Below are 15,123 nucleotides of genomic sequence, written 5' to 3'. Positions count from 1 at the left end.
AAAGCAGATAAGGGTGGGGAGGGAAAAATGTCTTTAGTGGTGGGATCGGATTGCAGATGGTGGAAGTGTCGGAGGATGATGCGTTGGATCTGGAAGTTGGTCGGGTGGTACGTGAGGACAAGGGGGATTCTGTTTTGGTTGTTATTGCGGGTACGGGGTGTGAGAGATGAGTTGCGGGAAATGCGGGAGACACAGTCGAGGGCGTTCTCGACCACTGAGGGGGGGAAGTTACGGTCCTTGAAAAATGAGGACATCTGAGATGTACGGGAGTGGAATGCCTCGTCCTGGGAGCAGATGCAGTGGAGGTGAAGGAATTGGGAAAAAGGGATGGCATTTTTGCAGGAAGGTGGGTGGGAGGAGGTGTATTCTAGGTTGCTGTGGAAGTCGGTGGGCTTGAAATGGATATCGGTTTCTAGGTGGTTGCCAGAGATGGAAACCGAGAGGTCCAGGAAGGAGAGAGAGATATTAGAGATGGTCCAGGTGAACTTAAGATTGGGTTGGAAGGTGTTGTTGAAGTGGATGAACTGTTCGAGCTCCTCGTGGGAGCACGAGGCGGCGCGATACAGTCATCAATGTAATGGAGGAAGAGGTGGGGTTTAGGGCCAGTGTAGCTACGGAACAGGGATTGTTCCACGTAACCTACAAAGAGGCAGGCATAGCTTGGGCCCATGCGGGTACCCATAGCCACCCACTTTGTCTGTAGGAAGTGGGAGGAATTGAAAGAGAAGTTGTTGAGGGTGAGGACGACTTTGGCTAAGCGGATGAGGGTGTCAGTGGAGGGGGAACTGGTCGGGCCTGCGGGACAGGAAGAAGCAGAGGGCCTTTAGGCCATCTGTATGGGGAATGCAGGTGTATAGGGACTGGACATCCATGGTAAAGATGAGGTGTTGGGGACCAGGGAATTGGAAGTTGTGGAGGAGGTGGAGGCATGGGTGGTGTCACGATCGTAGGTAGGGAGTTCCTGGACCAAGAGGGAGAAAATGGATTCAAGATAGGGGGAGATAAGTTCGGTGGGGCAGGAGCAGGCAGACACAATGGGTCGACCAGGGCAGTCAGGTTTGTGGATTTTGGGAAGGAGATAGAAGCGGGCGATGCGGGGTTGGGGAACGATGAGGTTGGAGGCTGTGGGTGGGAGGTCACCTGAGGTGATGAGGTTGTGGATGGTTTGGGAGATGATGGTTTGGTGGTCCGGGGTAGGGCCATGATCAAGGGGGCGGTAGGAGGAGGTGTCGGAGAGTTGGTGCCTGGCCTCGGCGATGTAGAGGTCAGTGCGCCATTATACAACTGCGCCTCCCTTGTCCGCGGGTTTTATGGTGAGGTTGGGATTGGAGCGGAGGGAGCGGAGGGCTGCACGTTCTGTGGGGGAGAGCTTGGAGTGGGTGAGAGGGGTGGAGAGGTTGAGGCGATTGATGTCGCGATGGCAGTTGGAGATGAAGAGGTCGAGGGAGGGTAGGAGGCCTTGGGGTGGTGTCCAGGAGGAGGGGGCATGTTGGAGGCGGGAGAAGGGGTCAGTAGAGGGAGGGTTAGGTTCACGGTTGAAGAAGTAAGCGCAGAGGCGGAGGCGGCGGAAAAACTGCTCAATGTCCAAGCATGACAGTAGCATCCAGCCCTGCCGAGTCTTCACCATCCCCCCCAGACCTCCCCCTTACTGAGGACAAACGGTCAGTCCTTTGTCCCCCTCCACCCACACATCAACGAAATGCAGCCCAATGGTATCAATGTGGACTTCACAAGCTTCAAAATCCCCCCTCCCCCTACCGCATCCCTAAACCAGCCCAGCTTGTCCCCACCTCCCTAACCTGTCCTCCCTCCCACCTATCCCCTCCTCCCACCTCAAGCCCCACCCCCATTTCCTACCTACTAACCTCATCCCACCCCCTTGACCTGTCCGTCCTCCCTGGACTGACCTATCTCCTCCCTAACTCCCCACCTACACTCACCTTTACTGGCTCCATCCCCGCCTCTTTGACCTGTCTGTCTCCTCTCCACCTATCCTCTCCTCTATCCATCTTCTATCTGCCTCCCCCTCTCTCCCTATTTATTTCAGAACCCCCTTCCCGTCCCCTATTTCTGAAGTAGGGTCTGGGCCCGAAATGTCAGCTTTCCTGCTCCTCTGATGCTGCTTGGCCTGCTGTGTTCATCCAGCTCTACATCTTGTTATCTCAGATTCTCCAGCATCTGCAGTTCCTATTAGCTCTTTCTTCAACATACCCGCTTCATAGCTTTGTGCTTCCTTTGTCTTAAACTCTTTATTGCCTCCCATCAAGTTCCCATCTTTGTTACCTCACCAACCAGATCTTGATAAACTTTTAAATTATATCATTTGACCAAGGAGCATGAGTAGGCCATTCAGCCCCTTTAGCCTGCTTTGCTATTTAGTAACATCATGGCTGATCTGATTGTAACCTTAAATCCACATTCCTGTCTACCTTTGAAAACTTTTCACCCCCTTGTTCAGCCAGAATCTGTCTACCTGTGCCCTACAAATATTGAAGGACTCTGAATCATCATAGAATCTGTTCACACTGTTTCTCTGTTTCAGGAAAAGAGGTCCAAAGACTCATGAACCTCTGGGAGAAAAATATTCACCTAATCTCTGAATTAATCATCGGTGCCCGATTTTTAAACAGTGAGCCCTCATTCCAAATTCTCCCATAAGAGGAAATATCCCCTATCCCTGTAAACACTCTTCAAGATGTCATCTGTTACAATCGAATTGTGTCCCACTCTTTTAAACTGCAGTGAATACAAACCTACACTCTCCGTCCTTTCCTCATAAGATAACCCACTCATTCCAGGAATTGGTCTGATAAACCTTCTTGAAACTGCTGCCAATACATTTACATGCTTCCTTCAATAAGGTAACCAAAATTCTGCACAGTACTGCAGATGTGGTCTCACTGGTGCCCTGTATAAATGAAGCATAACCTCCCTACTTTTGTATTTAATTCCCTTCACAGTAAATGATAACATTCTATTACCTTCCTTAATTATTTGTTGTACTTGGAGGATAATGTTTTGTGATTCATGCATGGGAATACCCTGATTCCTCTGAATCTTAGAGTTCTGCAATCACTCATCATTTGGATCTTTAAGCAAGCTTGAACCTGACTTCAGCACTTAACAGTTCTTCGTATCACTCTCTTCCAACATTTATGCTGTATTGTTCCTATCTGTGGTATGTGCATGCCTCTTCTTTGTCTCTGTTCCTACGTATCTGAAACGGTAGGTAAATCTCTAGAATTAACCGATCATCCCTTCCCTGCACTATGATCTTGGGAATCTCCAAACAATTTGTATTTGGTCCCTTCTTGATCCATCCTCTACCCCTAATGATATAATCTGCAAACATACTGTAAGCCACAATGTGCTAACTTTACCTCTAATATTTCACATCTCTTCCACCCTGTTTTTTATTTCCCATCCTGGACTCCCAATTCCTTCCACCACCACGCTTAGTAGCCCAAGTAGCCGTTTCCTCTGAATATATTCTTCACTAGCCTGTTATTCTTCTTTCTTCATAAACTCTTTACTACTTGTGTTGCAAACTGGACTCCCAACTCTCCTCCCTTCTTATCCCCAACATATATTAAACATTAAATTTGTACCTCAACCTATTATGGGAAGTTACTCCAGACTTACAATCCTTCCGAAACAGCCTGTTCCCCTAATTCTGATCTTCAATTCACCCTACCATCCTTTCTCCTATAATTATTGATAGATATGTTCTGGCACACCTCCAGGGCAGCTGGGACTTGAAAGCAGGCCTTCTGCACTAAGGGGTCTCAGAATTGTTGATAATGCCTTGTACCTGAACTGTTGTCTGAACTTCAACTCGAGTCCACCTCCGCAATGGCTCCCCTTTTCACTTTACAAATCTACTTGAAAATCACCTCTTCAGCAAAGCTTTCCTCCTCATCTCCTATTTCCTCTCCTTCTGCCTCAGCCCTCCTGCCCAAAATCTATCTACAAAACACTTTGGATACTTTCCACTTTAGGGCACTCGCAGGTCTTAAAATCCCAATGGGGTAATGGCAGAATCCTGGTGGAATTCTGGATTGTGATTCGGTAAATGGGACTGAATTGAGCTGTGCCTAAATTCTCCACCACAGTGAAGGGTATGAGTTACCAAGCCAGCCCAGAGGTTCTGCCCTGCCTTCTGTCTATAGGCCTCCAAAGAGCTCACACAGCCTGACAGCTATCCTGAGTCCCGCTGAGACCTGTAAACCCACAGTCTACCTTCACTAGAGAAACAAAATTGATCCTTCGCCAAATCAAGAGGCCCACTTAATCCACTGAGAATGGCAAACAGAGGTTTTCTTCAGGCTCCGCACTCTTTTACCAGAGTGACACTTTGACGTTCTGGGGTTTTGTATAATTTGCTGATGTGATCTAGCAGGCCAAATACATCGGCCCCAGCCAAACAGGTGGACCCTGTCCCTACCATTTTGGATTGTCTTTGGCTTTGGGCTAAAATAAAGGAGTAGGGGAGGTTCCGCTCCTCTACAATTGTGTGAGTGGGGTACACCTATAGGAACTTTGAATCTGGGCTTTGATTTTGTTAATGAAGTCTTGGATGTTGATCATAGAGGGACAAGATAAGGTGAAAGCTGAAGGATGTTGTACAACTGTAAGAGACATAGATACGTGGAAAGTAGGAGAAAGAATAGGCCATTCGGCTCTTCAAGCCTGCTCTGCTATTCAATATAATGTTGGCTAGTTGTTCAATTCAGGACACTGTTCCTATTTTCTCTGCCCATAGTCATTGATCCCTTTCAACCTGAGGGTCACCATGTCTCTGGCAAGGTCCTTCAGAACCGTTCTGAAAAAAGGTCACCGGACTCGAAACATTAATTCTGCTTGCTCTTCATGGATGATGCCAGAGCTGCTGAATTTCTCCAGCAATTTCTGTTTTAATTTGTTTCAGATCCCCAGCATCCGCAGTTCTTTGTTTTATTTCAAAGAAAGAAATAATTTTAGTGCCCCAGTGATTTGGCCATGGATACAGAACACATTATGCAACAATGAGCTGAGAAGTATTAGATAACAAACAAAGCCCAAAAGTTGAAATGAAATCAATAGATATATGAGGGAAAAATTGAGAGCAAAGAAATTGAGTCAAATTGGAGTGAAGTTGGGATGAAAATGGATTTTGTTGCAGATGTTCTGTCCCCACTTCGAAGTTAGTTTGGCTAAGTATTACATTAATATGACAGTGTTCTTTTTTTAAAATCCATTTGACCTCTTAGGATGATCCTGATAAATGTACTTTGTTTCCTTTGAATTCAATATTAACACAGAAGTTATAGCTTCTGTCTATATGCTTGTTGCCGTTTTAAAACCAAGAAACAAACACTTTTAAGTTTTATTTACCTGATTGGTTTTTTTCTTGCAAAGTAGCTTCAGTATATTTTATTGTAAATGTTTTTCTTAAAAAGCATTTTATAATTCACGTTATTTCCAATCATTTTATAACCCAACTCACTCCTAAAATCTCACTGGGGCAATAATTTCATACAACAATTAGGGAGCACATGATTGTGAATTGAACATGCTAAATGTTTAGTCATTTAGTTCAATTGAATTAAATCTTACACCCAAACTAATTAAATCTGGTCAGCTGTTATACTTTATTGAGTTGCTTATGGGTTTTTTTGGACTATTAAAAGTCTTACACTTGTGACCGTTTTCCAGGTGGCAAAACATTTAACATTTATCGTTATTTTAGCTGTGAAGCTTTAAAAAATGCAGTTTTCACTTCACTCTCTGACACCACGTTTCAAAAGTTCTCCAGGATCAGTTAAGATCAGCCTGGAGGCTGACCAAAGGCTTGGGGCCTGCCTGAAAACAGCCAATCTGCCCCTCCCCCGCTGTTGCTCATATTGAGTGCTGCAAACAGAATAAAGTGCTCTTGTACTAAATGCCTTCTTTTGTTAATCCTTTTCTTGATTGAAATGCTTTTGTTCTTTTTTTTCTTCTTCAACCTCTAACCAACTTGGTTTTTAAACAAAAAAACACCTTGTGCAATGACTTTGCTGCTAAGACAAGCTAGAAAGTACCTCGATTTAATTCCCCATCTGCACAGAATTAAGCTGATTTCAACTGGAGTGGCAGCGGGAGATGTACAATTAGTTTCATTTCCTTGGCTTATGGAGGAGAAAATCGGATGTCAATTACTATTCAGTTACATTTGTGGCAAAGTATAAGCATATCAGGATAGTAAGCCAGGGAGAAGGCTGGGCTTGTATGCTATGTACCTGAGTAGCCTGAGAACTCATAGATCACTCTGTTTAAGCACTTTATAATCTTATTTCTGAAGAAGGGTCCCAATGTGAAATGTCAACTTTCCTGCTCCACTGATGCTGCCTGGCCTGCTGTGTTCCTGCAGCTCTACACTGGGTTATCTCTGACTCTAGCATCTGCAGTTCTTACTATCTCTGAATGAGTTATGATCTGTATGTCCTTGTTTGCTATGATCTGCCTGTACAGCTCACAAAACAAAGCTTTTCACTGTATTTAGGTACATGTGACTACAATAAATCAAATCAAATCAAATTAAATATTCCTATGCGCACCCAGACACATTGGAAAGTCAGAGTTTGCTGCTTGGCCTGCTGTGTTCATCCAGCCCTGCACCTTGTTGCCACAGAGTTACAGCTTATCCTGTTTTTGCCCCCACTTAAATGAATGAAAGGTTCAATGAATTAGTTCCTTTTTGACCTGGTTTTCCAATCTGTCCAATTTTTCCAATGTTTGCTGGGCACACATGTTCCTGCACAGCCGTGCTGTTACTTAAACTCAGCCAAATGTTATTTTCTATGCTCTTAAGTGAAAAACAATTACTTGAGAGAGGAGCTGGAAGGCACTCCATTTTTTTGGAACTATATCTCACCAAGGACAGTTCTAGAGAGGAGCAGGGAGAGAGGGAGTAACAAAACAAGGCCAATCCAAAACTAGAGGACAAAGGTTTAAGGTGAGAGGGGAAAGATTTAAAAAGGATCTGAGGGGTAACTTTTTCATGCCGTGTGTGTTTGGAACAAGCTGCCAGGGAAAGTGGTGGAGGCTGGTACAATTACAATATTTAAAAGGCATCTGGGTGGGTAAATGAATATGAAGGGTTTAATGGGATATGGGCTAACTGCTGGTAAACGGGACTAGGTCACATTAGGATGTCTTGTCAGTACGGTTGATTTGGAGCAAAGGGGCTGTTTCAGTGCTGTATGACTCTGACTCTAACCTTGGCATCAAGATACTGTTATTTGTCAAAGTTATAATATTTCACTCTTCTATATTCATTTTATTCTTAATTAAGGCGCAGAATGATTTTATGGGCCAGAAGTTCTCCACAAATCCAGCAGGGCATTCTGGGTCCCAACGTCTTGCTGGCATTTTTAAATGACATTTAAAAAGTATTTGAATAAAGTCAAAATACTGTGGATGCTGGAAATCTGAAACAAATGCAGATAATCCTGGAGAAACTTAGTAGGTCTGCCGACATCTGTGGAGAGAGAAATAGCATTAACATTTTGAGTCTGGTCTGAGTCTTCTTAAATGGCTGTAAATATGCTGAGATCATGAATGTCACTATATAAATGCAAGTATATCTTTATCAGTTGTTTTGTGTCTCTATTTTTTCTAAGCATACTAAAATACTTATATATCTTCCAATTTTTCAAAAATATGGCAAAGGATTAAACACAAATTTTCCTCTTTAAAAATATTGATTGGGCTGCTGTATACTGTTAGCACTTTTTAGTTGTCCCTATTCTTTTAATGGGATATAAGCATCACTGGCAAGCCAGCATTTGTTGACCATCCCTAAATGTCTTTGAACTGAGTGGTTTGCTGGGCCATTTCAAGGGGTAGTTAAGACTCAACCACATTGGAGTCATGTGTAAGGCAGACCAGGTAAGAATTGAAGACGTCTATCCCTAAAGGATGCTTGTGAACCCAAAGGGTTTTTCCAACAATGATGGTTCCATGATTACATGACTAAGACTTGCTCTTAAATCCACATTTAGAAACTGAACTTGAATTTAATTAGCTTCTCTGGTGGGATTTTCAACGTAACCCTCAAAGCATTAGCCGAGTTCTCTAAATTACTAGTCTAGTACATTAGCATTACATCCCTATCTAGCTTCCCTTTATATTTGAGCTATTATGAAGGTTAAGAAAATTCAGCATGTCCACAATGACTCTTCCAATTTTTATAGATGCACCATAAAAAGCATCCTGCCTGGATGCATCACAGCTTGGTATGGCAACTGCTATGCCCAAGACCGCAATAAATTATAGAGCGTTGTGAACACAGTTCCGTCCATCACAAAACCAGCTTTCCTTTCATTGACTCTGTCCACACTTCCCACTGCCTCGGGAAAGCAACAAACATAATCAAAGACCCCTCTCACCCTGGTCAGACTCTCTCCCACCATCTTCCATTGGGCAGAAGATACAAACATTTGAAAACACATACCAACAAGTTGAAGAATAGCTTCTTCCCCACTGTTATCAGACTTATGAACAGACCTCTCATATATTAGAGATGATCTTTCTTTGCAGCTTCTCTGTAGCTGTAACACTATATTCTGCATTCCGTTCTATTGCCCTGGTGTACTTACATAAGGTATGATTTGTCTTGTTAGCACAGAAACAATATTTTCACTTTATCTCGATACTTGAGACAATAATAAATTAAATCAAATTATTACTAAACTTATTGAAGCATTTGACATTAAGGTTCATTACTGAACATTACAAACTTATATAGAAATGCAAACTTCTCACAATAAAGATCTTAACCCTATAACGTTCTTTAGTTTGCTTTTATTAACGTTTAATTTATAGTAGAAAGTTTTGTTAAAAGTTAGCAGCCCACAAACAAATCTTGTTTCTTTTGTATATTGTACAGTTATGTTAAAATTGTAAATATTCTGGTCAATAAGGTGTCATACACTTTAATGGTAATCAATAGGTGAGACTTTAAAGAGTAAGAGAAAACTTTTTTTATTTCTAAGGGATTGAGAAAACAAAGTTTTGAGAATTCAGTGGTTCACAGTTCTCTACATTCTGTGGAGTAGTGCCTATGCTGTTTTTGAGGCAATCAAATCGAACTCAAAATGAGATATGCAGCACCAAAAAGGTTTGGGGAGTGTTTGTTTTAAGCAAAAAGGCATTTCCAAGATAAAATAACCACTTCAACTACCCAGCTTTACTGAAACAGCAGCGTTTGACCACAGAAATAAAATGGATTTTTAGACGCATTTCAAAACTGGGCAATATGTTGTTGAGCAAAAGATTTTGCACAGTGTATACGGTATCAGTTCAATGTAAAATTTGGGCTCTCATCAAGAACGACCTTGCAATTCCGAGGCTTTTTTGTTTCAACCCTACCACCACCCCCAAAGGCATTGCAGCCACACCCACTGGGCATGCGCGCTGCTGCTGGACTACAACTCCCAGGGTGCCGGGCTCGCATGAGGCATGCGCGGTGCGGTCCAGGCGGTATGTTGTTTGTTACAGTGTAACCAGCTGGCGGGGCTACAGTGATACTGCTGGGATCATCATTCTGCATGCTGATAGAGTACTGCCTTATCCCACCCAACCTCCTCTCCTTCTCTAATCTCACTGCCTCCTCCTGCTCCTCCCAAGGAACTTTAAAAAAAATTATTTGCAGATCAAGTGGGAATCATATAAGGAAGGGGGCTCTTTGCAAGCTTAGATGGTCCACAAATGAGAAGGAGGAAAAGATGGAGCTGCATATCTTAGAGCACAGGCTGAAAGTAGCAAGTATAGCCAAGGACGGTATCCAGTTGTTTACCCATGGATTAATCAAACTTGCTTTTCTGCCGTCAAAGACGAGGTAAGTGCAACGGGCTGGGGGAGGGGTTGGGGAAAGAAAAAGAACACAAAAGGTAAGAGACACTCTTGGATTGCTGCCTTTAAATTGAAATTGCGCTGGAAGAGAGAGAGAGAAAAAAAAGCAAGAGTTGATGTCATTGCTTGGACATTGGGGGGCTGAAGGGAAGGTAACTGGCAGCATTAACCTGAACTGTTTCTTTTAAATTAAAAACACTAATCTCGCTACTTAACAGGGCCTAGTGTAACAGTCATTGTCAAACCTACAAGACAATGTGATGAACACAGCGGGAAAGTGGAGTTAAAATGGAAAATGAGAGCGGGGAAAGACGGAAAGGGGGAGGGTGACGGTGTGTGTTAGAAATGAAAAACGGGGCAAGCGATCGGTGTTTGATTGTGGGAACTGGCGGAGTACAAGCCACTGTTCTACAGAAGAGGATATTGTGCACAGGGCAATATCCAAAACAGCATTTTGCTCAATGCAGCGCTTGCCGGAGAGCCTTCTTCACTTGGTTTAACAGAGAAAGCCAGCTTCATTGCAATGACACCTGATCGCACACATACATAACACAGGCAACCAGAGCTGGGTTATGTAGACGACCTCCCTCCCCCTCAATAAAAAAAATCTGTTTTTCGTGTTTATTTTTCCGCTTGTAAAAGCAGAAATCACGATGAATATTTATATACCGTTTCCATTCGGCGGGTCTTGTTTTCCAGGTTCGCTGAATATTTCGCGATTCCAGCTCAGAGTTTTATCGCCTTTGTTTTAACTGTAGCAGTGGCACGTAGAGCTGTAGAAATCCGATTTTTTTTTGTTTTAAAATAACTTTCAGACATTACGGATTATTAGCCGCGGTTGAGGAGCAAGTTTCTGCTCATTTAAGATCTTCGCTGTCATAAAATCAGATATTTATCCAAATCGCACTTTTCTTTTGTGAACATGCTCGAGGTTTGTTTTTGGAAATACCTTCGATGCATTGATTTCTTTACGTTGTGTGACTTGCTCTCTGGTCGAGCTCGATCAGCACGCGATTTATCATACTGTTGCGAAAATGCATCTGAAGTTAATTCATCTTCATGACAACCGAGTTCCCCGTGCAGCCGGAAAGTTTAAACTGCACAAATAAACCAGCTTAGCGCCACGGTGGCTCATCTTGCAGCGAAAGTTTGGAGAAAATATTTTGTTTCGCTCTTTTAGACCCTAACATGTGCATGTTTCTAAGTTTCCTGCTCCTTTTTTTTCCTAGCATTGCAGAAATCATGTCAGTAGTTCGCATGAACGAAAATAAAAACAGTCTGGTCAATCCGGCGTTACTGAGCTTTGATTCATTGCAAATAGAAAGCCTGGTTTGTGTTAAGTCACTTAAAAAGATGCACATTGTAGCTGTAATGTAGTGCAGTACACAGCAGTGTAGAATAAAAGGCACAAACATGCACTGACTGCACTGGATCTCTGGAGCTGTTTACTTAATCGGTTGAAATAAGCGACATTATTCAGCTCATTAAATATACACTTGTACACTGAATGCTTGATGTTGGTTTGAGAGAGAGACCACAGCAGTTGGTCGGAACAAACCGCGAGGCCATAACTTGGGAGGAGTGTGTGGTTTATGTAAACTTGAGACGGAAACTCAAGTTTTTTTTTAAAAAAATGTAATTATAGGAACCAAAGTAGACTGTGTAACAGGAGCAGAACGAATTTCCAGTATGGTGGCAGCGCGCAGAGTCATAGTGTCTACTGAAAGGTTGTGGAAAAGTACAAGTTGTAGAGCGGCAGGCAAGGGATTGGAGGGTTGCAGTAAATAAGTAGTGGTGAGGGGATTGGTTGTAAATCTAGAGGAGGAGCTGAGTAATAATAGGATTTTGAAAGCATGTTTGACTGTGAATGATTTGTAACCCTTAGCAAACGCACTTACAGCTGTGAGGTAAGTAAGGGAGTTGGAGTAATGATATCAGAATGTGGAAGTTAGGCGGGCTGCAAAATACCAAAAGAATGAGTTTTGAATTTAACGTTTCATTCTTGCACTGGGTGAGCCACTATGAAACATGTCCTCAGATTGGTTACCTCCCTTTAAACTTTTCAGCACAGTTTCAATTGTAATTATATATTGAAAATGATTGAAAAATATGGGATGTCTTTGGGGAAGCTACACTTTTATCATTGAGTTGAAGGAAGTTTATTTTGAAGTAGTACCTAAACAATGTTCAACTGAACAGATGGAAGATGTAGATCCAGTGAAATGCAGGAGGAATAGAAAGGGTCACTGGGTGGAAAGCAAGCAAATACAGAACCTGTATTTACATTGTACCTTTTACCACCTCTGGATGTCCCAAAGTACTTTACAGTCAATGAAATACTTTTGAAGTGTACTCATTGTGTAATGTAAGAAATGTGGCAGCCAGTTTGCATTTGATATGGGCTCATGGACAGTGATACGCTTACAAGCAGATAATTTGTTTTAATGATGTTTGTTGAGGTATTAGTCACCATATCACGAGTAAGTCCCTGCCCTCATTGTGTCATTGGACACTTCTTTTACATCCACTTCAGAGAGCAGTTTAACAGCTCACCTGAAAGACAGCACCTTTGAAAGTGCATGGGGTGGTGGTGATGTTATGGTCATTTCACTGGATTAGTAATCCAGAATCTCAGGTCAATGTGGACATGGGTTCAAATCTCACCGTGGCATATGATGACGTCTGAATACAATAAAAATCTGGAATGAAAAAAGGAGTCTAAATGATAACCATGACTGTAAAATCTCATCTGGTTCATTCTTTTTCAGGGAACGAAATCTGTCCTTGCCTTGTCTGGCCTATATGTGACTTCCACACGCACAGCAACATGGTTAACTCTGAACTGCCCTCTGATCAGTTAAAGATGGGCAATAGATTCTGGTCTAGTCAGTGATGCCCATGATCTGTGAACACTTCACTAGGGTGACTGCCTTGATTAGCTGCAAGCCTGAAGCAAGAAGGCTCCCACTGATCCTTGGCCAAGCTGGGAAATTTCCAAAGTCTAATGACACACAAGGAAGACAAAGCCCACGCTCATTCACTTACCTGGTACTGTCTGTTACCTGGGGCTATTGCTTGAGGGATGCCACTTTGCAGAAAGCATGGCAAATCCGGTTACCCTTGCAGTGCCATCTGACATATTGGAGAGGATTGATGGTTGATAACCAGCTTGTTTGGCTGCATTATGATAGCACCTTCCCTAGCCGCCAAGTTTGGCATAGGACAAGAATCCAGAGAGCTTCTGTGTCAGAGGCTCGGATGCCACTGCACTGCCACAAGACCACCTCGGCTGTGGTTAAGAAATTGATTTTTTTTTTTGTTTGTTTTACAAGTTGGAGCTGAAATACGTTAGACAAAGCAAAGGTTTGGTGCACTCCAATTGTCCCTACCTCTGAGTTAGGAGGCCTGGGTTCAAGCCCCACCTGCTCCAGAGGTGTGTAATAATATCATGGAATGGGTTGATTAGAAAATATCTGAAAATGAAGTTTGAATGAAGCCCAACTATGAATGGTTACAGAACTCCAGGGGCTGGAGGTAGCTACAGGGTGTTACGCTACGGCTTGAGTTGAAAGTAAAAACTAGAAAGAATTGCATATTGGTGAAGCGCTTTTCCCAGCCTGAGCGTGACTTACAATCTTTAGTGCTTTTCAATTGAAAGTTACTGTTGTCCTGTAGGAAACATGGCAGACAACTTGCACTCAAAGATAACTTTGCATTAATGACCAGAGGATCTGTTTTCCTGATGTGGATTGAGTGATAAATGTTACCAGAAACTGTGCATATCATCTTTGCATCTGTGTCTTATCCAGAAGACAATACCACCAGCAGTACTCAGTTCTGCACTGGATATTTGTGCTCGAATATCTGTAGTGGGTCTTGAACCCACAACTTTCTGGTTCCAACCCGCCTCTGTTGGCAACTGAATCTTGACTGGTGTTTTGGTCGGAGAGAGTCTAAATGCAGTTCCCTGGAGTGGGAGGAGTTTTCTGATCCTCTGCCAACAGATTTGAAGGTGGGGCTAGCATATAAGATGCTGTGTGTGTCTTGCCCACTGCCTATTCCTAACCCATTGCTCATTTTATTGACGGTAAAAAAAGACTATTGCACATATCCTTGGGCCTGTTGAAGCACTTGAGTACGTCATCCCAATCCCCCATTGTACCAGCAGCAGGAACAGACCCCAGCCTAGTTGGTAGCACAGTAGATTTTACCGAGCAGGCTGGGGTTGTGCAGTGCAACAAGATCCGGATAACATCCGGGCTTGGGCTGACAAGTGGCATGTAACGTTCATGCCACACAAATGCCAGGCCTTGACCATCATCAATAAGAGACAATCTAACCACTGCCCCTTGACATTCAATGGTGTTACCATCAGTGAATGCCCCAATATCCATATTCTTAGGGCTACCATTGATCAGAAACTCAACTGGATTTACCACCTAAATACAGTCGCTACAAGAGCAGGTCAGAGGCTAGGAATGCTGTGCTAGGAATCACCGTTCCTTCAAGAGTCGCTGGGTCAAAATCCTGGAATTACCTCCCTAATAGCATTGTGGGTAAACCCACAGCATATGGACTGCAGCGGTTCAAGAAGGCAGCTCCCCACCACCTTCTCAAGGGCCACTGGGGACGGGCAATAAATGCTGGCCAGCCAGTGATGCTCACATTCCACAAATGAATTTAAAAAGAGGTGGATGGGGAACCTCCTTCAGAAGCCTCTATGCCAATCAGATTCATCCTTTCACAAAGTCTTACTTCTTCCTTAGCACTCCAGTCAGATTGGCTGGTGATTGTTTGTTTGTTTAATGCAGGACATCCTACCAAGTGAGGGCAGAAGTTTCATCTCCAGGCAGTAAAGGCTTCACTGACAGCCAATGATGGCAGGAATACATTTCCCATCAATTCTTCAGGAGGTCCTGCAACCGGACATATCTTGCCCCATACTACAGCAGTGCAATAACATGCATTTGACCACATCTTTGAAAAAAAATCTAAGAGCTTAGAGAGAGATGAAAATACATTATTTTAAGAATGGATTTTAGTATTGGCATTAGCATCAATGAATCCTCCACGATCAATATCCTGCGGTTTACCATTGAGCAGAAACTGAAACTGGACTCACCATATAAAAACTGTGGCTACAAGAGCAGGTCAGAGGCTAGAAATGCTGCAGTGAGTAACGCACCTTCTGACTCCCCAAAGTCCATCCACCATCTACAAGGTGCAAGTCAGGAATGTACTGTGTGGAGC

General features: G+C 43.2%; 1 protein-coding gene across 1 annotated transcript in view; it reads left to right on the top strand.

The window, feature by feature from the left end:
* The first annotated feature begins 9,491 nt into the window (after positions 1-9,491).
* Positions 9,492-15,123, top strand: part of castor2 (cytosolic arginine sensor for mTORC1 subunit 2) — a 171,068-nt gene continuing 165,436 nt past the window's right edge. The window contains exon 1 of the mRNA XM_020528473.2: positions 9,492-9,859. Coding sequence (XP_020384062.2) covers positions 9,570-9,859 — 290 coding nt within the window. The 5' untranslated portion in view covers positions 9,492-9,569. The remainder of the gene's footprint in view (positions 9,860-15,123) is intronic.

This window comes from Rhincodon typus, chromosome 26, assembly GCF_021869965.1.
Source record: "Rhincodon typus isolate 14 chromosome 26, sRhiTyp1.1, whole genome shotgun sequence".
Lineage (NCBI taxonomy): Eukaryota > Metazoa > Chordata > Chondrichthyes > Orectolobiformes > Rhincodontidae > Rhincodon > Rhincodon typus.
The sequence above is the reverse complement of the archived record's forward strand: the minus strand, read 5'-3'. Positions and strand labels throughout refer to the sequence as shown.